Here is a 25272-nt window from a genome sequence, read left to right on the forward strand (position 1 = left end):
CAGGGCAATTGGGGCCCCGCTTGCTCACACCCGCCTTGGCCTGGTGCTGCCCTCATCCACTGCCACCCACCCCTGGTTCCCCATTCCCCATCGGGCGATTGGAGCCTGCCGGCCTGTAGGAGGGACCAAGAGGTTGGCCGGCAGGCCCCAATTGGGCGATCAGGGCCTGTGGGCTGGGGGCAGCTCCTACATTGAGCGTCTGCCCCCTGGTGGTCAGTGTGCATCATAGCGACTGGTCATTCTGCTGCCCGGTCGATTTGCATATTACACTTTTATATAGAGAGAGTCTTTGAAAACAATAAAGTTAAGATGAGGGCAATAGAGTGGACCCTAATGCACTATGACTGGTGTCCATAACAAAGGGGAAATTGGACATAGACACCCACAGGGAGTAAACCATATGAAGATGAAGGCAGAAATTGGGTGATGTTTCTACAAACCAAGGAATAGCGAGTGTGTACAAACCACCAAAACCTGAGGGAAAGGCCTGGAACAGATTCTCCCTCACAGCCTCAGAGGGAACGAGTCCTGCCAACACCTTGATCTCAGACTTCTGGGATCCAGACTGGGAGACAATAAATTTATCTTGTTTTAAGCCACCCAGTCTGTGTCATTCTGTTATGGCAGCCCCAGGAAATGACTACAATAAGGAACTATTTGGCATACACAGGCAGATTAGAAGGCCTCCTTACTTTAAAGAATCCTATGAAAGCTTAGGTAAAAGATGTGATCCTTAACATTTGTTCCCAATCTTTGACCCAGGTCCTTCACTTTGCAACAATACGTAATACACAACACCTCTCAGAAGCAGGGTGGCCTCCCCCCAAACTCTTTTTGTCTTTCTAATATTTTGGTCTTCCCAATGTGACCCATTTCTGACCCCCAGAAATGGAAGCTTTGTATCCACTTCTAGCTTCTGAGTAACCTCTCGTTCCTAATCATTTTATTAATGTTCCATTCGCTGGCCTGGATTATGTTTTCTACTTGTTCCTATGTTGAATATATCCAACCAAAATATTTCAATCATATCTAGTTCAAACACAATTGTGTATTTACAACAGAGTCCTGGCTTTAATACAAGAGGCTATTTAAGAGTATTTTTTACAGTGAACATCAAAACCATCTTGTATATTTCCCTGGGGTTGGGTTAAAACAGGCAATGATGCCTTAGCTGGTTTGGCTCAGTGGATAGAGTGTTGGCCTGTGGACTGGAGTCCTGGGTTCAATTCTGGTCAAGAGCACATGCCCAGGTTGCAGGCTCAGTCCCTAGTGGGGGGCACATGGGAGACAGCCAAGCAATGATTCTCTCATCATTGATGTTTCTATCTCTCTCTCCCTTCCTCTCTGAAATCAATAAAAATATTTTTAAAAAAAAAGTTTTTTAAGAAAGTAACTTACATATGCATAATTTTCTCTTTCAAAGGGAGCATTTTCTCTTACTTATATACAAACTAGTGGCCCCATGCACGAAATTCGTGCACATTGGGGGTCGGGGGGGGAATGTCCCTCAGCCTGGCCTGCACCCTCTCCAATCTGGGACCCCTCGGGGGATGTCCAACTGCCGGTTTAGGGATGTCCGACCCCTGTGGGATCGGGCCTAAACTGGCAGTCAGACATCCCTCTCACAATCCAGGACTGCTGGCTCCTAACCACTCACTTGCCTGCCTGCTGGCCCGATCGCCCCCAACTGCACCCCTCCCACTGGCCTGCTCGTCCCCAACTGCCCCCCCCGCCAGCCTGATCGCCCCTAACTGTCCCCCCCTGCCAGCCTGCTCACCCCCAACTGCACTCCCCTCCTGGCCTGATCGCCCCAACCACCTCTGCCTTGGTCCCGCCAACATGGCTTTGTCTGGAAGGACACCCGGAAGGTCTCCTGGTCTAATTAGCATATTACTCTTTTATTAGTATAGATGATACTCCTATAAGATAAAAATAATTATTTGAAAAAATAAAAATGTTAATGAAATATTTTGATGTCAGAGTAACAGTTATAACTCATATTGACCTCTTCTACCATTTGAACTGCCACCTTCATGTACTGAACTGATTGGTTATTTCCATCATTATTACATATTATGAATACCATTGCTGCTATTATTTATTATCACATGCATGTTCCTTGTATATTGCCCACAACATCCAGAAATAAGAAAATCCTGTCTTTTGCCATCTCCAATTCATGCATTTATATTTCATTATGTTAGTCAGAGTAAGATATTAATGTAAAAACTTTCTTCTCATTGAAAAGAAGGCATGTATATTAGCCTTTCAAAATGAGAATACTACTAGAAGTATATTCTGTTTTTAAAAAAATGTGAAATTTGAATAAGCTAAATTAGCCACTTACTAAGGGAAATTATATAAAACTCTTAAAATAATTAAACCAATACCTTATCACCCAAAATGAACACATCACCTATAGTAACTATTTGCAGAAAAATAAAATTATATTTAAAATCACAGGTTAAGTTAAATTAGGCCATTGTATTGACCGAAACAAATCAGATTATTTTAAATCAACCTATAAGCTATAAGTTCAATATGAATTTACCATACCCTAAGTGTCCCAGTACATTTTTTATAGTGCTCCAGTTCAAAATATCTAACAGTTCTGTTTGCTAAGTAGCTAAATCTAAACCACTTAATATATATGTATGTTCTAATAACTGAGTAGAGATTTAGAAAAATTACATAAATTGAATGAGAAAATAATTCTTTCACTTCATTTCCTGACCAACACAAATGACGAATTAATCGCTGCCTGCAGTGTTGGGCACTGTGCAGCTTCCCCAGCCTTGGGATCAGGTGGAACCCCAACACCTCATTTCCTGGTCCACATCACTCTTCCCATAGGAATTGTGACACAGCAACTGCCCAAAACACAGTTTTGCAAAGACATATGTCATCAAGAGGGATTTAGCAACAAGGGAATGTTGAGATTTCAAACTACCTTAAGGTATAGCTCACATGGCATCTGACCAGATGTCCAGCATTATGTTTCCCTAGGAATTTAAAAATAGCCTAAGCTATCCCTCTAAGTTCTGTGGGGTCCCTGGGGTGCCTCAGCTCACAGTTTGGGAAAGTATAGGAATAGGGGACAAAATTGGGACAGTTCTTTTGGCACTGCCCTGCTAACCACAATAGGTGCCCATTTGCTTTACTTTGCACTGTTCTCACACCCAGCATTCTAATTATAGAAATAAATTTTCAGTTTGATACATTTTAAACATACAAGCAAGTCACACAGTCGAATTCATACACAACAAAGAGTATTACACAGAAGGATAATAAGGTAGGCATCCGAACACAGATCTGGCTGGGACTAGCTGTCCACCTATTTCCACCTCAAGGGAGTTCTTTATTCTTATAGAACTTCTGGTATCCAAGTGTCGAGCCACAGAGCTGGAGTTTGCTTTCTGTATCTCCTTAATAACAAGGACAACAGCTGCGAAGCACTACTGCTCCCAGTATTCAGGCACTATGCTAAGTCGCTGAGGTGCCTTCTCTTCTTTGCACCATTAGGTGACCTTGGCCAGGAAGGGAGGGAGGGGCTATTATGCTCCTGGGAGTGTAGGCAGGGCCTCCTGGGGTGAAGCAGGTAACCCTCCTCAGTACTGGTTCCTTACCAGCAGGCTAACATCCCTGCTAGGCCCTGCTCTACTGATGGAATTCAATAAGTAGTTGTTGTCCCTCCACAGTGTGTCTGGAACTGTGTTGATGCTTGAAATAAGCATTTTAAAAAGAGAAAAAAATCAAGCCAGACAGAATTTCTGTTCTCCGGGAGGCTTGGTTGAGTGTGTTAGTTTGCATGTGGTTTCTCCCCAGAGGCACATCTGAGCCCTCAGAATATTATTTTAACAAGGGAAAGCGTTCACCTCCATGAAACTGAGAGTGGTCAAGGTTCCCGGCAGGCTGACACTTTTTTGGTTAAGTTTTTTTTTTTATCCTAAAGTGAAGACTTCACCTTATTAATGTTCTTATAAATGCTCTGTTTTCCTCAAACCTAATTTAAAGAATCATAACTGCTTCAAATTCAGTTGACACTTAAGCTGTTCAAATTAGATTGAACTTGTAACTTATAGATTGATTTAAAATGACCTATTTTTAATGCAAATGCATGATTAAATTTGAGCTGTGACTTTAAATACAATCTTAGTTTTCTGTAAATAGTTACTACAGGTTACATATTCATTTTGGATAATAAAGTATGGTTTAATTATTTTAAGCCTTTTATATAATTTCCCTTAGCAAGTGCATAATTTAGTTTGTTATCCAAATTTTATAGTCAGTATTTTAAAATTGAGAATACATTTCTAGTAGCATTCTCAGTTTGAAAGATTAATATAAATGATTTATTTTTTAAAATCAACAGGAAATGTTTTACATTAACATCTTACTCAGATTAACATAATCAGATTTAAATCCATGCAACTCAGAGTGAATTAGAGATGGTAAAATACTAACATGTACACTCATATGCCAATGCCTTGCTAAAATATGTTCAGCAGCTTTTTGTCTATTTTCATTGTTAACACTTCCAGCACCAGGATTTCTACCAACTTTCCACAAAGATGCTTTGTCTACTGGTTTTGACCATGAGTGAGACAGCGTTAAGAATCAGCCTAAATTTTATTTCTCTTTCATTTCATTAACTCTGTTCTATACAACTCCGTTCCAGTACATTCTTTCTTTGTTTCTGAGGACAGGATTTTATTTTCTCTATGTAAACCATGTGGTGACAAATGTCTACAGTTCTGGATGTGGTGGGGAATATACAAGGAACATACATGTGATAATTATGATAGCAGCAATGGTATTCATAAAATGTGATAATAATCAAAATGAGAGTTTCAGAAACTCTGCCTTCCCCACTATTCATGGTACCTGATTATTTGGATTGACATTCTTATCCATTAAAATGATGAGTGATTTAGTCAACAAAGACAATGTCATTTTCTCCAAAAAGCTTTAGTTAAAATGCATAGGTTATCCTGATTTCTTGAATGATGCCTTGTGTCCTGAAATTAGCTAAAATCCATATTGGAATTCTTATATTATCAGCATAGTTTTGATTGTTTATATAGAACATTTTCTCTTATTATATCCCATTAAAAATTATCTTCTCACATGCTACTCAAAGAGATTCTGACATCTTCCATGACCACACCTTAACCTAGATTTGCATCTATAAATATAATGAATGTTGTCTTTATTATGATCAGCATAAAAGTAACATCCATAATACAGAATTGCATGCTTCTAGATAGAATACTGCTAATACATATTAGTTTATTCTGTTTAAAATGGTAGCCCCCTCTATTTGTACAACCTCTTCCTCTCAAAGACATTTAAAGTATTTAATGCATTGAGGTTTTTTTTTTTAACAAGATACTCCCATTTTACAGATTACAATATTGAGAAACTTGATAGTTAAATAATATAGTATTCTGATTATAAATATAATCTAGCTGACTAAACCAATTTATTCCATCTCATGTGCGCTGTTAAATACCCTTCTACTTTTCCAATGCCATTAAATTAACTCTCAATGAGTTGATGTGAATGTTTTGGCCCATATTGTGTTCATAAGGGCTGTACAGACCTATGTAAACACAAATTAGTTTGGTAAAATTAGAAATTGATAAGACACAAAATGGGACATTTTTTAGTCCCTTTAATTGTCCATTATTTAAAGCAAATCAGTAAATCAGTCAGTCTTTACTATTTACAAGATTCTAATAATCCAGTTTAAATATATATATATATATATATATATATATATATATATATAATTGATTTCTAGAGAGAGAGGAAAGGAGAAGGAGAGAGAAACATTAATGTGAGAGTGAAACATGGATTGGCTGCCTCCTGCATGTCCCCTACTAAGGGTCAAGCCCACCACCAATACCACATGTGCCCTGACAGGGACTTGAACCGGCAACTTTTCCATGCATGAGATAATGCCCAACCAACTAAGCCACACCAGCCAGGGTACCAGCTTAAAATGTTTTTCTTCTTCCACTAATTTAATTTTTTTTTTCAAAAATCATGTTTTGAACAATTAAATGAGAGCATTTTATATGTACTAAACTGTTCGCTTTTAAATGCTTTAGATACAGTCTTAGCATCTATTGGGCCTATCTCCTAATGTGGGTTTTCCAGGTGTCATCCAGGACCTGCCTCAGCATCTTCTGAGAAAGAATCTACCTAAGAAGGTGCAGATTCTTGAGTCCCACTGGAACCCCAGATTCAGCACATCAGAGGCACTGGGTCTGAGAAATGGATTTGTCACAATCTCCTCTGGTGTCCTGTGGACCTTGAAGGTGAAAGACCACTGTCCTAGTGAATCTCTAAGTCTAAATCTTTGACAATTCCAAGCCAACCTGGCCCAGCCATTCACTGAAAAACAAAGCAGTTATCATATGTACTCTGCTCAAAGTTATATTGCAATCTTCACCGGTGCTTAAAATAATAGTGTGCACACCTCATGAGAAGATCCTTCGTAGGGAGTGTTAGAGCAGGACTAGGCTGTCTCAGCTTCCAGCCTAGCTTTCACTTTCTCTGAGAAGCCTTCTCTGACTCCCCCATATTGGGCACACATGATCAGGTAGCATTTGGCATGTACTTCTGTCCCACAACTGTAGCCCTTGCCTATGTGACAATCAGTCTCACCCACTGGGCAGTGAGCCCCTCCGGGTTGACCTTTGCATTCTCGGTATCTGGTAAAAGGCTACACTCATAACACATGCTCCTATAATAACCTGAACAGACAATGCACTGGTAACAAATGTTTGTTGAACAGATGAAGGAAAGAATATGATGATTGTCAGGTAACGCTAAAGAGAAATTGTTCTTAGTATGGGTGAATAGGAATATTGGTTTGTACAATTATCATTGTTTCCCACCTAGGTCAAATTTGGCACTTAAGGCCTCAATTCTCCTCTTTACCCCTGCCTGAGCTGACACAGTCAAATGACCATTTATCGAGGGTTTACTATGTGCTAGACACAGCATACACCTTAGATCCTTAATCCTGACTATATTCTTATGAAGTTGGTTTTATTTCTGTTTTGCACATGAAAAAAATGAACTCGGAGTTAAGGACATTTGACCAAGAACCTGGAGTCGATCTGTGACAAGCCATGCTTTTACTGCAGTTGTCTTATTCCAATTCTTATTTCTTTCCCATGTGGCTGTATTACCATTCAACAAAGATTAGAAATACTATCAATACCATATTGACTAACTTTTCACATTGATCCTTCCTTTTCTTTGAACGCAGATATGTCATTTCTCGGTAAAAATGCAAATGGCCAAATTTTTGAAGGATAAACATCACTCTTCAGTTCAATTTCTAACACAAAGAACAAAGCTCCTGCTTCTCCATCTATGTGGATGTTCATGTTAAATTTACTGTTCAAGTTTGGGTTTTCCCATTTACTGAAATTTCCCCCTAAGAGTTTGGATTAACTAAAAGCGTGAGGTTTCTAAATCCTTTCAAACATGCTCACCTGGATTTTCACCTCTTCCGTTGCTTAGAAATAAAAATATAAGTTGGCCTCTGCTTTGAATTTCTCTTGACACTGCTACTACACTGTTTATAGGTTTTATATTGCCATGAGGCCCTTTGCCCTATCAATGGCAGTATTCGTCATGTGAAATCCTGGGTCAATCCTTTAGATGTCTAAGACTCTTGTTTTCAAATCTTATAAGTGTGTAGGACAAACATAGAGTGTTATTGCTGCCACTAGATATCATCTCTAGTTAGCATTTCGGGGGTGCTCAGAGAGAAAACAATGTCTGGGTGATAAGTCTTGTCAGTTTCCCCATTGTCAAACCCAATCTTACATTCCTCCACACTCTCACAATATTTCCCCATTGGGAACATGCCTGACATTGCAATTTCTCAAAACTGCAGCTCTGCAGTGAATGCCTAATTCCTGAAACGGCAAAATCTAACAAAAGCGGATTTTTTTTCCCCCACTGATTTGACTGGCTGACTATTTCGAGGCTTTGCATGTGATGACCTGCTGTTCCTCACAAACAACATCTTTAATGTACCCCCACGGTTGTTCTGAAGTGGCGGGGGCAATTAAATCCTCGGGAGGGGAGCTGCCTGCGGGGCACTCAGAATTACTCACCATGTCCAGAGTTTCTGCCACAGGCAAATTGTCCCCATAGGTTACAGTTAGCAACTTCCCAAGTAACAATCTGTTACTTGCTTTGGAACCCAAAACCCATTGAGCACCCCAGCGTACCCAGGCTAGGCTGTGGGTATGTGTCAGTTCTCTTGGAGTTATTTGGTTTGTGTTGTTTTAAAAATTGCTTCTCTCTCTCTCTCTCTCTCTCTCTCTCTCTCTCTCTCTCTCTCCTCTTGTTGATGTTTTTATATTTAAACATGAAAAGCCACTTTAGAGGAAAACCTGGCAATCCTGTTTTTTATTATCAAAATAGATGACCGCTTTCTATCTTTGGATACATCACTTGTTTGGGTTCTTTATCTGTGTTTCATATTTGTTAAAACTCTTGATGGAGCTATTTCAGCACAAATTCCCAACCTGACTGCTAAGGAAGATACACTATTTACTTTCTTCTTCCCTGACACCACCCCCCATTCCCACCCCCATCCCCACCCCCATCCTCCACCTCAAACTCATTTTTACTACTTTTCAGGTGAGCCCCGAGGATTTCCCTCCTGATGAACCATGTCATGCTTCATTCCTCCACCTTGACGGAGAATGCGGTTTTAGAGACAGCTTTAATATAGTGATTTCATTCCCCTCTTCCCAATACTGCCACACACGCACACCAAGGTTTGCAAAGACCTAAGTAAGGCAACGATTGCTGGAGAGCCTGTAAGAACGCAAAAGGCAGAGCGACCGAGGATCCAGCGTTTTAGTTTTGGTTTCTCATGGAAATGAGATGGCTTTTATAAGACAGAGCCCAGCGAGCATTCTCTCCAGGCTGAGTCGGAGGAGCAGACGGAAGACGGCTCAGGAAATGGGAGATGCGGGCATTCTAAAAGAACTCTGATGGGCAAACTGCTCCCGCCCCGTGAAGCTCCAACCCGCGCCGCGCTGATTCCCGCCACCGGCGCCCCTACAGCGAGGGCTGTGGCTCGGGATGCGGGTGTGTCCCTCTCCCTGCCGCCCTCCACTTGCTGAGCCCCGGGGTGTGGATCTCCCTAGCCCCGGCCTCCGCCATTCTTTCCCCGCCCCCCAGCCCCCCACTCCTCCGCCCTGCCTCCCCTCCCCCTCCTTTCTCCCACTTGTTGCGGCCAGTCCCGGAGACCTGCTTGTTCCGCTGGCTGATTGTAAAAGGGTTTGACTTGCAGCTGACCTCGGGTCAGGACTTTCTCTCCACTAATCCTGGCCTCTTTAAACACAAAAACACTTTGCCCTCTTCCCTTGCATCAGTCATCTTAATCCCCCCGGCGGCTGACACCCCGCCCGGCCTCTGAGCCCAGGCTGCACCCAAGTGAGTTGGGGGCCGACGCCCAGGCCGCAGGCTCCAAGCAGGTACCTGGGACCCCCAGCCCCTCCCGCTCAGAGCCCGTGGGGACGCAGCCGAGGGAAGGTTGGGGACCGGCAGCTCCCAGGCACCTGCCGACCTTGACCCAAGATTCAGAGGGAGCGTCCTGGGACTTCCGCCGGGACGACCAGGGGCCAAGCCTTGGAGAATCCAGGAGGCGGCGAGTAGAGACAAAGAGAAGGCCGGAGAGAAAGGGAAGGGGGGATGCTGGAGGCAGCGAGGAGAGGAAGGGAGACGCGAAGAGGAGGAAATAAAGGAGAAGTGAATGGATAACGCGACTGGAAGGGGATTCTGAAAGGTGGAGAGGAAAAGAACTGAGCAGGATGAGGAGTGAAGGCCTGGAAGTCGCCCACTGCTCAGGGCTTAATTGTGAACCGAGCCAGAGAAGGGCGACCTCGGGAAGGCGGGGTGAGGGGGTGGGGTGGGGTTGTTGCCCCCGTCGGGAGGGGACCCAGGACCCGGATCCTGGGCGCAGGGCGCCGCCCGCCGCGTCAGTTGGGTTCCCGGGGGTGGGCGCAGCGGGGGCCGAGCGGGCGCGCAGCTGGAGAGGAAGGGCCCCGGGGATGGAGGGAGGGAGAGTGGGAGGAGCAGGAAGGGAGGCCGGGGAAAGAAGTGGGGGCAGGGAAGAGCTCGGCGGCACCCCGTCGGGCTGGGAAACGCAGGCCCGGGGCCGGGAGCAGAGGGCGAAGGTGAAGGTCCCTGCCTGCCCACTTCCCCGCCCCGGCGTCCCGGCCGGCACTCCCGATCCTGCCGGACTGGGGGGGCCAGAGCCGGGGCCCACTTTCCTGGGCTCCGCGCCTCGGGGAGCCCGCGTCCCCCTCCCCCCTTCCTTCCTGGCCCGGCCTTTCAATCCCGCCAAAGAGTCACGCTGGAAAAAGAGCGGCGCCAAGGCCGAGTCTGCTTTTCACTCGAAGTTTCCGAGGAATCAAACCTATGATTACATTTCACCGCCGACGTATCTGGAGCCTCTGTCTCGCGGGCCAGGCTGCGGAAGCGCGGGTGGCAGCGCGGGGGCCGCGGGCGGCGGGTGCGGGAGCCCAGGTCGCTCTGGAGCGCGCCTTCCAGGGGCCTGCCACCCGCGACGAGTTTCTCGAATTAACCAGAATTTCCCGGAAACAGAAACCTGCGTGGCCCAGTCTTTGTCGGGAAGATGAAATGCGTGAATATACGCGCTATTCTTCTCCCACAGGCATGATTTTAATAGACCTATCAGTCACGCTACCCGACACGCATCTGCAGAGCAGGCGCGCAGTCCCCGCTACTGGTTTTAAGATTAATTCATTTCTAGCTACTGGTGGGTTTCTTTGGCGGGAGGTGATTCAAAGTCCTAACAACAATTACAGGGGCCAAATGGTTGGGTTTTTTTTGTTTGTTTGTTTTTAAGATGAGGTGGTGTAGAGGGGGTTAAGAGACAAGCGGAAAAACCCTCGAGCAAAGCCTGCTACCCCAGCTAAGAGAGCCCGGCTGCGTGCAAAGGCCTGCCTACGAAGAATTCCCGCAGTTGTCCCCGCTGGAAGTTATGCAAACTTTGTAGAGGCCCCCAAATAGTCCGGTCCGCGTTCCCCACACGGGTTTCAAACAAAATGGAAATACCATCCCACGATTTAGGAAGTGACTGAAGCCATCATATAATAATTACCATCAGATAATATTTCATGAATATGATGGGGAGCACCTTGGCAAGAACTGAATTCACAGTTTGGTTATGTAGTGGAATAAATCCGTGAATTTAAATGGGAGAAACAATGCGGGCCTGATGGGATCTCTTCCTGAGAGAGGAATCCTAGCCAATCTCTCTCCTCCCCCACCCCACCCCCATCCCATATTGTTTTTAAATGAACTCATTAAAGAATCTGTTTTTCTCCTTGTCCTTCTAGCTAACCAAACAAATTCGCTGCAGTTTAGGGATTCTTATTTTAAGTCCTTTCTGGGGTTTTTAACAAGTGACTTGGGGTACCTGGCATTGAATGTTTCAGCTGACTATGTATGCGGCACATACAGAAAAATGCCAAACTCTAAATCCATCTTCTGGGAAACCAACAGACAGGTCTGCCTGGAGTCCCCAGCAGACTGCGCAACCTTTATAGTCTCAAACATTTCAAGTGTGACCCACATTACCAAGAGGTGTGATGAGCTAAGACTTAGATGCCAAGAGTTGAGAATAGATATAAACTTGGGCATACACTTACGTGAGCACGGCCACACGTCTGTCTGCCACTTTAGTAAGTGCAGGGAGAGGTTTCTAGCTTGGGAGTTAGCAAAAGAACTAGGGAGTCCATTTAACTCTGCGAATATCAGAGTAAATGAGGTCTGGCCCTTATGTGGGCTGGTGAGTTAACAGAGCATTACAGAATTTCCCAAAGCTTCGCTCCCAGAGGGGACTGTGTGTGGCATTTATTCCCAGATCTCATGATGCTGTTCTGCTTAGCAACCCACATATATCCAAACACTTTTAGGAGCCACTGTTTCACAAAGGATCAGATTTTTTTCCTGCTAAGGCAGGAAAAAAAAAAAAAAAGAAAGAAAGGAAGGGCGCTTTACTATCTTGTTTGGAAGAAGCAGTCGACATTTTTTTTTTTTTTGGAAATTTTTGCAGTCACTTTAAGAAATGGGTGGTTTAAGTAAAAGTATCAAAAGGACTCCAAAAAATTACACGTCAATTGTCAGGTTAGCATTTTACTTAAAGCTATTCTTTAATGTAGGTTGAATGTGGCTCTCATTAACCCACCAAGATAGGCCCATTTTTGGAAGGATAGTCTATACTCATTCCAGGATAAGAAAAGATTTTGAGAAAATGAGGGGGTTGAAGAAATCAACATATTTTGATCTGGGTTAAAGGTTTCTTTTTTCAAAAATATAATTTCACTTTTATGTTGTGACTAATTTCAAAACGTATTTGCTACAGTATAACTTTTAAATTCAATATTTAATGCTGTCAGATTACTTGAAGACAAAGTTTTACAGAAAACTTTAAATTCCAGAAAAAAACTTCAATGTACCAATAAACACCTAGAAAAAAATATAACTAAAAATTTTAAAGCGTTAACCAACCTTAGATCTGGTCAGGAATAATAAACACCGCATTTTGCATTCACATCGGTTAGCAACTTGTATCCCAGTTCACTGGGGTGGGGGGGTGGGGGGGGGGGGGAGGGGGGAGAGAGCGGCCAATTTTGTGTCTGTGTGCGAAAATCCAACAAAATTATTCTGCTCTTTCTCAAGGAGAAATAAGCCAGAGGGAGGGATGGAGGGGGCTTGGTTACAGTACATTTTGGTTCAGAGATTGTGTTTCCTTGAGCCAAATCTAGATAAATTCCACCTGCAATCTTGTTAATTGCGGGGAAATGGGGGCCCTCACGCCCCTGCAGTGGTCTTTTGTCATCCAACCTTGGCCTGGTCCCGCCATGGGGCTCTTCTCTCCTGGGGGCAGGGATCTGGGGCCGGCCAGAGGATGCAAAGCCCACAGGAAGGAATCAAAAAATCCCGCAGTGTCGGCCCAAAGATACAAACACACCGAAGGGCCGGAGTATATAACGACTTTTTTCCTTGTAATTATTTCCCATTCTGTATTAACACTGTAAACGCTACAAAATAATCTCTTGGTTTTAACTTCCTTCCCTTCCACTGAACGAACCTCTGTAAAAACCGCACCCTCTCCCCTGGGTTTCCCTTCACTCTTAAACCATGCTGATCATTTCTCCTTCGTCAGACTTACTAATTGTATTTGGAGCCCGTAAAACATGCATATACAATTAGCACGTTTCAAATTTATGGGAAGAACCGAGTTTTTTTTTTTTTTTTTACCTCTCTTAAATTTATTGACTCGATGCGTTTTTAAAGAGGAGTTATCTTTTTCGTTTTTTACTAGAAAGGCTTTTTAGGAAACTATGTACATAATCTGAATACCCCTCCCCACGCTGAAACGCCAAAATTAAAATTTCACAATGCATTTACAAGAAATAATTACAAAACCAAAAAAAAAAATGGAAAAGCGCAGATACAGAAAAGTTTTACAAAAACTCAGAATATAACGCTGCCATCAGAAAGGGGGTGGGGGCATCTCTTTGTATAAATTAACAAACCAACCCAAGAGTGGTAACAGCTACGAAAAACCTGTGTTTGGATCTGCCTTACTACACCGATAACAAATGCGAACAGCTCCCGGGCGACCAAACGCCAGCAGGAAGCGAGGCAGGACGAGCGTGAGCGCGCCGGCGGGATAGAAAAGTTGGAGTCGCCTCTTGCTTGGCTCGGTCTTTGTGTCCCCTCCAGCAAAGAAACGCTTCCAGCCTCTGTGGGTGATAAATACTGTACAAAAAGTCTCAAGAAAACACCAAGTTCAGTCTAAAACGCACGACTGTGTCCGCGCCTAGCCGTTCCCAGAAGCTCCCAGAGCGGCGAGCGGGGGACAAGGGGTGGTGTCACCTAGTGTTCGTCGCCAGTGTTTCTCTGGAAGGAAAGAAGGTGGAAACGTCTGCACAAAAGCAAGGCCGCGCGGGGCCAGGCCGGGCACCTCGGTCTGGCCGCACGCAGCTTCTCGCGCGTCGCCGGCGCGGGCCGCAGGCCCCCTCGCGTCCCTAGATGTGCGTCAGGGGCACCGTGCCGTTGACGCCCGCGCCCGCGCCCTGGTAGTGCTGCGGCAGCGAGTGCAGCCGGCTCTGCGCCGCGGCGGCGGCCGCCGCCGCCGGGTCGCCGCCCTCGCCGGCCGGCAAGTACATGCTGATCATCTCACGCAGGTCCCCGGGGCATGGCGCCCGCGAGTGCGCCGGGGCCGGCGGGCTGCCGCTGGGCTCCGACTTGACTAGTGAGCCGAGAGCGCCCAGGGCACCCGACGAGGCGGCCGCTGCCGCCGCCGCCGCCGCCACGGCCGAGTTCTGGTGCGCGCCCCCCGCGGCGGCGGCGGCGGCTGCCGCGGCGCCGTAGGGGAGGCCGCCGTAGCCCGAGGGCGAGGCGCTCATGTAGCCCTGCGAGTTGGAGATGGGGCTGTACTGCAGCGCTCCCATGTCGTAGCGGTGCATAGGCTGCGGGTTGTGCGGGTGCGCGTGCGGATGGTGCGGGTGAGGATGCGCCGGGTGCGCGTGCGGGTGCGCGCCGCCGGCGCCCGGGTGCTGCCCGTAAGCCAGCTGCGCCTCCTGCATCATGGCCGCGGCCGCGGCAGCCGCCGCCACAGAGCCGGGGTAAGCGCCGTTGGCCCAGCCGTTGACGTGCGCATAGCCGCCGCCCGCCGCGCCGCCGGGGCTCTCGAGTCGCTGGCCTACGGCCGCCGCGCCCACACCCACGCCCATGGCCACGGCGGCGCCTCCACCGCCGGCGCCGGCCGCCAGCAGCCCGCCGGCCAGCGAGTACTTGTCCTTCTTGAGCAGCGTCTTGGTCTTGCGGCGCGGCCGGTACTTGTAATCCGGGTGCTCCTTCATGTGCAGGGCGCGCAGCCGCTTCGCCTCGTCGATGAACGGCCTCTTTTCGGCCTCGGACATAACCTTCCACTCGGCGCCCAGGCGCTTGCTGATTTCCGAGTTGTGCATCTTGGGGTTCTCCTGGGCCATCTTGCGCCGCTGCCCTCGGGACCACACCATGAAGGCGTTCATGGGCCGCTTGACCCGGTCCTGGTTGGCCTTGGCGCCCCCGCCGCCTCCGCCGCCACCTCCCCCACCGCCGCCCACTCCGGCCGGGCCTGACAAGTTCGTGGGGGCCTGGGCGCCGCCAGGCGAGTGGAGGTCGGTCTCCATCATCATGCTGTACATTGGGGCGGCTCACGGGTTCACCGGCACCACGCAGAGAGGGCCTGGAGCATAGACGGCCGGGGGGCTGGGAGATGGAGAGGGACTCAAACAGAGCGATACTTGGGGGTGGATGTGTGGGGAGAGGTCTTAGCGGAGAGAAGAAGGGGGGAGGTGGAGGCAAAAACAACAAAAAAGAGGCAAAAAACACACGCACTCAGCGCCGGTCCGCTCACAGGTGGAAAGTTTCTCCTCGTGCACAAACCACTTGCCAAAGAGGTTGATGACCCGGGTCGCTGTCCTCGCCGCCGCAGCAGCTGCAGGGTCGCTCTCGGCCGAGCAGTGCAAACAGGTGCAATCGTGGCCAACTTGCAGCTCCACTTTGGGGGACGAGAATGATGCGCGGGCCCCGATCCGGGACTCTCGTCTCCTCCTCGTCGGCCGCTGTCGCCCGGCGCTGTCTCCTTCCTGCTGCACTCGGTCCTCAGCGGCCTCCAACTCCGGGGATGCAACTTCTAGCTGGGCGGCGCGCCGCGTGCGCTGGGCATGTGCGGGTCCCAGGTGCCTAGGGGGGAGCGGGGCGCCGAGGGGGGAAGGGAGGGGGGGGCTGGGGGGATTACAGTGCAGCTGGGGACGGGGGCCGGGGGCAGCCAAGGGAGCGCAGGCGCGCAGAGAAGTCCAGGAAGCCGGGGCCGCCGAGCCCGGGCTGCCCGCTGCCTGCCCGGGGCCCTGCGCTGGGAGTGGAGGCGCACACGGGGCCGGCGGCGCGCGAGGCCCAGCAGCCATACGCCCGGCCCGGGCTGCCATTAAATGCGCGCGCCGCGGCCAATGGGAGCTGGCGGCGGCGGTGATTTGCATGGCGCGCTGGCGAGTGACGTGAGGAGGGAGTAGATACACTGGGCGCGGGCGGCGGAGCGGGGAGGAGGGGAGAGAGGAAGGGGGAGCAGGGGCAGGAAGGAGGTAGAGGGGGGGGCGGGGGGAGGCCCGGGAGGGGGTCACCGCCGAGCTGCTTCCTGAGAGCGCGCGGCGGTGGCGAACTCCGAGCTCACCCTCGCCTCTCCCAGCCCGCGCGCTCCGCGTGATTAACGCCTGGATTTAAAAGCTAGACGGAGACAGAATCGTTGGGGGGGGGGGGGGGGGGGGGGGAGGGGGGGCGGAGGGAGGGAGGTAAGGAATACAGCCCCCGGCCACGTTTAACCGAGTGCATCCTTGACCCAGCTCCTCCTCTGCCCACCGCCCGCCAACTCTCCGCCAGCTGGGAAGGGGGAAAGTTGGCAACTGTGGCAGGAACCCGCACTCATCGCCTCCCCAGGGCTGGAAAGGAGGGGCGCGACCTCAGGCGCGGGAAATACTGGCCGCCACTGCAAAGCCCTCCTCGGGATCTCCTGCGAGGCTTGGGCAACTCAGTCCCCTTCGCCCTCCCAGGGATTTGTGCTCCACTGCAGCGTGTTCTGAAGTTCTCCAGTGCCCCCTCTCGTAGGCAAGGCCTTCACAATCCAGGCCCCAATAATCCCCGTAACGGGGGAGCATTTGTGTCGGGCTTGGCTGCACAGCTTCTTTTTAGCATTAGCCCTGAACTTTTTTTTTTTTTTTTTTTTTTTTTTTAAGGATCTCTTTTAATAAGCCTGGCTGTTTCAGTCACACACTCTCCTCAGCTTGGCGCTTCTTCCTCCTAAAATGGAATTCCTAGTAAGCTCGAAAACAAGAACTATCTGGAATCTAGTTACTTAACAACAGTTGAAAAAGTTTAAAATCGCACAAGAATGAGGTAGCCCACGCTCTTCTGGAGAGCATCTTCCACAAACTGTTTGCTTAAGAACTTCCAAAACTGCGTGAACAGAGCAAGGCCTCCAGGAAGCGAGTCGGAAAAGTAGGGTTTGGGGACCAAGAGACAGATACCGCTTTCTTGCATTATGCAAATGAAAGGCTCGGTTCCGGGAGTGGCTGAAACATCCACCTGCGGTTATAACTCATAAACCTCACAGTATCTGACATAACACCATTGCACTCGGGGTACCTTTTCCATCCGGGTGATGGATGATAGGAAAGTGGCCCAAAGACTTCTGACGGAAAACCCATGGAGAGACCACGCACACCTCCTGCGCCCTCAGGGAGTAACAGGGGCGTCTCCATGAGCACCAGAGTGGGAGGTGCTTGGGAGATGGCTGGTGGGTGAAGTGGAGCCTAACCAAAGCGGGAGAATGACCTTCTTAAAATAGAAGTAAACAAACGTACGATCATGATCATTAGGGTAGTAATAAGGCTGTTTAAGTATGTTGGGCAGTGAATACGTGACACCTCCACTCCCTCCCTCTCCAACTCTCTGTCCCCAATTAAAGAAGAAATCTGAGGTTGTGAATTTCCTGACCCTATTGCTTGTCCACAGTACAGGGATAATGCCTTCTTTCCTGTCAATTACTATGATTATTACTGTAGCTCTTTATTATTATTGCAAGGTTGCTATAGTATACAATGCAACAGTAAATTGGTCTCTGCAGATTAAACTGATTTCATTTCAGGCTATTCAGCATTTAATAGTGAACTCATTGAAAAATATATCATTATATTAGAAAGTAAACGTCATTTCATATTTATCTTTCACTAAATGTCTAGGTTATAAACTTGGTTTTCAACCAGCTTCTTATTTCACCCATCGAGTTTGTTAAATCTTTTTATTTGTTTCGTGTACTACCTCCAAATATTAGTTACATTGTGAATGAACAAAAAAAAGAACAAGAATATTGTTTAGGAATACTATAGATCCGTTTTTCCTTTGATAATTTAAGAGGCGATGGGTGTGCAGTGAGATCCAGTGTGTTATGGAAAGTCAGCAAGATTGAAATAAAGGAAATGGTTTACAAATTATAAACTATATTATCCACTTAGCCATTGAAAGATTTCTTTCCTCTGCTTTTCAATTTAGATTTTAAACCAAATAGCCTAAGACCCCCTGAAAATACTTTGTATGAATCAGGCTTGGCACATTATTTTCCATATCAATGGAACAATTTATCGTATAACCACCCTGCACTCCAGTGTGCATTGCAGGAATGCTTTATGTTTTGGGGAACTTGGATGGCTGACTTTGAAATGGTCTAGTTTCTTTCTACATAGTCCTGAAAATCGTTTCCAAATATGACATTACCCTTGTTTTCCAGAGCACCTAAATGGGAAGTAAATGGTTTAGCCTTTTATGAGATCACACTAGTGCTTAGCATTTGGGGCGCTCTCCATAAGTCCCTTTTAGTGAGGAGATGTTCCCTGGGCCCAAGCGGGCACACACTATGGGTGCCCATGTGCATAAGTATTAACTGAAGCTGCAGGTATAACTTGTTGCCAAGTGATAGATGATTGGCAGCTGCTGCCAGTGCCAATTAGGCAGTGGCGGGGCACTGCGTGCCAGACTTCTCAGTGCCTTGCATCCTGGCACAAAGATTGAAGAGCGTCATATCAACTCCCGCTGGTAATGGCTTTTGGGAGCCTCAATTTCTTGCTCCTTCTGACCCTTCTCCCCAGTAACTCTTTAAAAATAGAGAAAACAGTCCAAAATCAGTTTGAAAAACACGTCTTCTCCCTTTTCTGTTTCTCCCCCCACCCCACTCCTGTTTGGCAGGAACCTCCTTCAAACCCAGAACTTTCTCAAAGGCCAGGCGCTGGAGGATTTGAAGACAGACTACACTATTTACCAGAAGCGCCAGAACTCAGACCACTATCGAAGGATTACTTCACTGTTGATTGACCAAATTTGCTCTCTTGGCAATTCAGAAACTTCATTGTGCCTCTGTGCTCAAAATGCCAAAGGGAAGATCCACTTAGAATGCAGATAAGTAAAGATGCTGTTTTTTTTTTTAATTTCACTTATGGAAATGATCCTTAAAGAAAATTCAAATCAAAGCCATCATTAGAAGAAATTACATAGGTGTATATGTATATGTACATGCATATACACAATATTTTCATACATATACAGTATGTGTACCCACAGGATATATGCACACAAGTGTATATACATAGAATGTATGCATGCATATATACATCTATATACATAGAGGGTATATGTATAGAAAATGTGCATGTGAATATATACACATGTATACACGTGTGTGCATATGCACACCCATATATACAATATATGCATGTTTACATGCATGTGTACACACACAATACACATGCATACATATGTATGTGATGTATTTAGGAAATATACACGAGCCCTTGACTTTCAAATAGATTGAGTTCTAGACTTTAAATCTAACGCCATTAGCTTAAACTGCCTATATAGAGTAACGCAAGCTTAGATTTTGCTTTGCCCACATCTGTGTTGTGTTCAGGAGAAATCTGGGAAGTAGCGAGATCACTGGACAGAATCCTCGCCCTGCCCCTAGCAATCTTTAATGAAAGCGAGCTTTCAGGCACCTAGAGGTTACTTTCTGTACCAGCGCCAGACTCAAGCTCCCAGCAAGCAGAGAGATGGACAGGTTAGGAGTTCTGGGGAGACAAAGATCACAGGGAAGAAAACGACACACTCCTCCTGTCTCCCTTCGCCTTGCCTGTCCTGGTGACACCCTCCGGGGAGATGTCCATCTATGTCCGCTGCCCTCACACCATCTTGCTCCAAGGGCTTCCGAGGCCCCTTAAGGACTCAGGCCGCGTGTCGGCGCCTCTGTGGACTGCCCAGGGCGCAGTCTTTCCAGACTCTGGTGTTGCCCCAAAGGGCTGAGACCGAAGTTCTAGGGAGGTAAATCACGAGAAAGCCGCCAATTCCTAGGCAGGACTTTTGGAGAGAAAAGGGCGATCTGAGTGAGGAAGAGGAGAAGGCGGCACAGGAGAAAGAAAAAGAAGAGGAAGACAGTTTAATTAGAAGAGCCTTTCGAGGTCATCTCGGCTAACTGGAGGGCCTCCAACAGGAGGCGCAGGCAGAGAAGAGACCCGAAAGCGCGCGCGTGGGAGGGGACCGCGGGTCGGGCTGGATGCGGGCTGGAGAGGAACACCTAGCGGGGAGAGCCGGCGGGGTGGAGGCTGGCTCCACTCCCCACCCCGCACTGCCCGGAGCCCTGGGAGGCGCGGGGTTAGCTCACGGGGTGGCGGAGCCTCCTCCCAGGCCCCGCGTGGGTCTGCCCTGACCCAGCCAACAAGCGGGCCGCGATCGCCGTCTGCTGGCCGCTGCCGCCCTCGCCGGCCTCGGGGAGCTACTGGGCCCGAGGCCCGGGCTCTTCACCGCCGCGCCCCTCTCCGGCTCCTGCACGCCCCTCTCCAGCTCTGGGTTCCTGGGCTCATTCGACGGCTTGCGTGCCAGGGCGCGCAGGTGACTGGCCAGGGAATAGCGGGGGGTGCTGGTCTCTCCCGGTCCCCGGGTGCGCTTGAGTACCCCCCCCCCCGCCCCCCCCCCCCCACCTCACCCCACCACTGAGCCCTAGTCCGGCTCCCTGGGCTTCGCTGTTCTCAAAAGACAAAGGCATCAAAGTAGCGCAAAAGTTTTTTTGTTGTTGTTTTGTCTTTAGAGAAAAAAAAAAAAGAAATAGGGAAAAAAGGGGAAGTGAGGAAGGAGAAGGAATAGAGAATCGCGTTCCAGTACTGAACTTGGAGCGACATCTGTGCCACTAGGGACAGCAACAGAGCAGATCTTTGTAGCCTCCCTGAGTACACAAGTCCACCGTCCTTTCTCCACTGAGAGCGTCGGGATTTGGAGGCTGTTCCGCGAGCGTCCGCGGGGAAAGGGGAATAAAGCCCTTCCCCTCGAAAGTCAGCAAAGCTTCCTCTCCAGCGATCGGTGTGGAGATCCCTAAAATCGCAGTGAATAGCAAACAACCCAGTGTGTGTGTGCGCGCGCGCGTGTGTGTGTGCGCGTGTGCGTGTGTGCGCGTGTGCGTGTGTATGTGTGTGTGTTGTGCCTCCTCGCTCCCTGGGTGAACGCATTTGGAGAATCTCTGGGAGCGTTCGAGTAGGGGCTCACCCTGTGAGCAGTACTCACACATATAATTCAAATTTCACAGCTGACCTGCTCTGAAAACCTCAATCAGCTTCTAATTGAAGGGAAAACAAAATATTGCTTCCCTACAGCAGAGCTAACGATTTAATCATTATATCAGACATTATAGCTTTTAATTAGGCTAATGCTGATACTGTATGGAAAGAGATAATTCAACACAGTTCTTGATGAATTCTGTAATTGGGTTAACGGCGGAGCCGTTGGGGGAGAGACGTCAATATTCAAGCTGCGTCTGTAGCCACCAGGTTTATGAATGGGAGAGAGAAGACAAGGGAGGAAAATACTGGGACCCGAGGGGAGCATCGCGCCCTCCGCGGCGGCGGAGCTGCGGGCGCTCTGCAGGGAGGGCAACCCGGACGGGAGCGAAGCTGGGCGGTCGCTGCGTGCCAGGCTGCCCAGGCCTCGCAGCCACCTCCAGCTCCTGCCGCTCTGCCTGCCAGGCCTTCTTTTGCGGGGAACTTTGGGAGAAGAATCTGACAGGCTACCTGCCCGGTAAATCTGGGTGCTGGGTGCCCAACCAGCCCAAACCACTTGGGGCAGAGGACTGGGCTGCCTGCAGCTTCAGCGCTCAGTTCTACGGGATGGTCTTTAAAAACACGATCTCTTCCAGGGCTCCCACCCCTCGCCTTGCCCGAGTGCCAGCCGGGAGGACGCAGCGGCCCCCCAGACAAGAGCAGTCCTCGCCTGTCCCTGACTCTGGGGGTGCGGTGGGCGCGCGGAGCGCGAGGCACTCGGGTCCACACCGGTGACTCGGGGTTCGGGAGGAAAGTGGCGGGAGTGGGGACCCAGGCTATTTCCCAGTAGCCTGGCCTAGTTGGCCTTCGCTAACCCGCTGCCCGACTTTGGGGCGGCAAAGATTGGCCAACTAAGAAGGGCTTTCCTCCACCAGGCACTAAAAGTCCTTCGAAGAAGGAGCCGGTAGGGAAAAGAGCCGTCAAATTCATCTGCATAAAGTGAATTTGTCCAGGGGGCGTCCGGTGAACCCACTCTACCCACTCCCCATGCAGCCTTGCCAACTACGGCCTGGCCTGGTCTGGCCGTGGGTTTGGGGATCCTCAGGGATCCCTCTCGCCCCCTGTGAGGGACAAGCCCCTCCTCCCCCTGGGCGCGGGGCGGCCCAGAGCTGAGGCCGGGCTGGAAGACAGGTCCCGCCCTCTTCTGCCTCCCAGATTTCTAGGACCCGCAGAAGTTGCGTACAAGTCACACCGCGTAGCTGAGACTTGACCTGCCAGAGGAGACGGTCGGAGTGCCTTCAATTTTGAGGAGAAAATGCCCGCGCTTCCAAAATTTGGATGGGCTTGAGGAAGCCACCTGAGCCGCGCCCTCTTCGGGTTTAACCCTAAATGTTATGTACACTTTATATTTCTGCAGCCCCTCGCCCCCATGTTTTTTTTTTTACTCTTTGGCTTAACTACAGAGTGCAATAGTCTCCTTCAAGACAAATATACTGTATTGTGATTCATCCTTGTCTTATTTTGTCAGTAATTACCACAAAATTAAACGGGTCACTGCTAAAGTTTCATTTACCCAAACCCCGGTAATTAACCGTTTGAATACACCTTTTTGCGTTGTATAAAAGTTGTAATTTTCTAACGCGTGCGGTTTTTTATTGGTGAAGAATGCTTGTGTTCGATGTGATAATAAGAATACAAAGCACCTCATCTGAGCAGGAGGTGTGTTGGTTTCTTTCTGAGACAGTGTAAAGACTCAGCACGGATCAAGATTTTTAGAATGGGGGGGGGGGTGCTTCCTAACTATTCAAATTAAAATTTGCAGAACATTAAGGTCTGAGAATATAGGGCATCTGATTACTCTAACGTCTAAAGCCAAAATCCTTGGGAGAAACTGAACCAGACTCTGCAGTGAAACAGCCCAGCCCAGCAGGCCCTGCACCCCAGTGCAGGGAGAAGGTGGAGTTTGATACAGGAGGCTGCGGTGATGTTCATCCCACAGAAATAAAAAAACAACAACAGTGTTTTGAGCACGTGAAGTGTCCCAGTCAAGTCCAGGCGAGCCCATGGCTAGCGGGTGTACGCTGGAGAGAGCACTGGTTACTAGTAAACACTGCCTTTTTCATGTTTTCTCTCATTAGCCCCCAAATAGAAAAGGCATCACTCACAAGAGGAGACAAGTCATAAGGAATTTCTATATGAAAAGAAATACAGTGAAATCAGAGATGCTTTTTTCTTACAGGCCATCCCTGTTATTGCAAATTAGATTAGCTACACAGGCTTCAATATAAACGTGACATGAGGTTCACATGAGTGAAAGGACGATCCACTCCAATCTCTCCTTTCATCGAAGCGTCTCACATAAATTACATCTTGTCCTTTAATACACTTTTCAATGAGATTAAAACATCACTGTGACACCATTTCAAGCCTTTTCAGTCGCATGTGTTGCTTACTTCGGAAAACAGCAAACAGGAAGTGGGTCCCTGGAAATCTTCAGGCAGTGGGATTGGACAACCGCCCTGTGCTCTAAGCTAAGAGAGGTGCCCCTTAGCTCCGTGTGAATACCTTGTATCTTACCTCACAGAGGCAGAAGCCATCTGTCCTACCAGGGGAAATCAGATCACTCGTCAATATTTGTGGTGGCAGTCTTTCCATAGCAGGGATGGGGAAGGACCTGCAGCACCCCCCCCCAAAGCATCCCCCCACATTAACCATTTTAGGGGACCCAGCACCATGAGTATGAGATGGAGGGAGGTTGGGTAGGTCATAAAAAAGAGTCAAGTTTTAGATAGCCTCTAAAACCTACATCTTAACTGAGGGGCAGTGAGGAAAAAATGGGTGAACAGTGGCGTTTTCTACAAAATTGGCTAAAGGGAAATTTCCAGCTCTCTATCTGGCTGCTGGGTGCCATCTCTGCCTTTATGGACTGACTGCTCTTAGACTAGCACCCATGGCTCTGGGGAGTGGCCCCAAAAGGACAGAAGACCCCATCAGGCGGCAGAGGAGGGGGATTTGGGTCTTAGGGTAGAACCTATGCATTTTCTTTGATTTAGCTACCTGAAATTGTGCTCAGCACTCAGAACACACAGCCGAGTTTGCTCCTGAGGAGGGGCTGACTACCACCCTTCTTTGCAGATGGTTGTACCCTCTGCCTTTGCACCTATAGGCCAGCCACCTGGAGCACAGGCGGAGGAGGGGTTCCAGTGGCCTATTCCGACTTCTGAGCAGAGAGATCAGGCACAGCTAGTCTAGCGGCCCTGCCCCAGTGTTGGGCAGGTTCCTCTGAGGGAAGACCCCTTCTTTCTATTCCAATCCAGTGCGCCCCTCTGCCACCCCCCAACACCAGCTGCTGACACCCACATCCGGATTGGCCTTTTGCTCCATCCTTCCCTGCGACAACCAGGACCCAAATACCAGGCCACCTGGAAGTTTTCTGTCATATTCAGAGAGCACACCTGGCATTCTCTACGGGCACAGGGCATCAGGGAGAAAGGCTGCTCGGTGGGGGCGCTGAGGAGAAGTGGGGGTAGGGGTGGAATTCCTTTCCGCGTGGATCTTGTCTGCATCCACAGCTGAGCGCCTCAGAGGGCCCTGGCCAGGACATTCCCCTTCTGCCCAGGCCTCGGGGACCTACCCGACCCGCGCTGGGGAGTAACACTGCGGTCCCAATTCCAGCAGAGACAACCCCCTACCCTTAGGCCAGGGCTTGGGGGGGGGGGGGTCCTCTGCGCCAACTGGGGAGCCATCAGTGCTGGCTCCCCGCCCTCGCCCTTCACAAAGGAGCTTCCAGAACTCCGTCCGCACCGCGCTCCTGGAAATCGATGGAGTAAAGCGGGCTTTTCATGGGTTAATTGACTGGCTGCTGCTATCGTGTTCGAGCACCTGTTTCTGGCGAGGAGGCAGCCAGCCCGGCCCTGTTCCTGGTCGATGGCTGTCGGCCTCGCCCCGGCCCGTCGAATTCAGCACCAGCCACCACCGAACACCCACTTCACCTTGGAAACTTGGTGACTTTCCTCTCCGCGGGCGGCTCAAGCCCAGAAAACAGGGGCGGAGGCGGGCGCCCTGCCGGCGCGGGTGGATA

General features: G+C 49.0%; 1 protein-coding gene and 1 long non-coding RNA gene across 3 annotated transcripts in view; both read right to left on the reverse strand.

Annotated features, from left to right (window-relative positions):
- LOC139004931 (uncharacterized) overlaps positions 1-25272 on the reverse strand; it is a 119111-nt gene that overhangs the window by 25315 nt on the left and 68524 nt on the right. The gene's annotated exons all lie outside the window — the stretch shown is intronic.
- On the reverse strand, positions 12246-15769 carry SOX1 (SRY-box transcription factor 1). The gene has a single exon (XM_070407422.1). The coding sequence runs from the start codon at positions 15270-15272 to the stop codon at positions 14109-14111; it is 1164 nt and encodes a 387-aa protein (XP_070263523.1). The 5' UTR covers positions 15273-15769; the 3' UTR covers positions 12246-14108.

The sequence above is a fragment of the Myotis yumanensis genome, unplaced genomic scaffold, assembly GCF_028538775.1.
Source record: "Myotis yumanensis isolate MYYU_CA2020_CCGP unplaced genomic scaffold, mMyoYum1.0.hap1 SCAF_3, whole genome shotgun sequence".
Taxonomy (NCBI): domain Eukaryota; kingdom Metazoa; phylum Chordata; class Mammalia; order Chiroptera; family Vespertilionidae; genus Myotis; species Myotis yumanensis.

What these genes read in the sequence shown, in the direction of transcription:
- SOX1 (XM_070407422.1), bottom strand. Translation starts at nt 15,272, where the DNA reads ATGTACAGCATGATGATGGAGACCGACCTCCACTCGCCTGGCGGCGCC.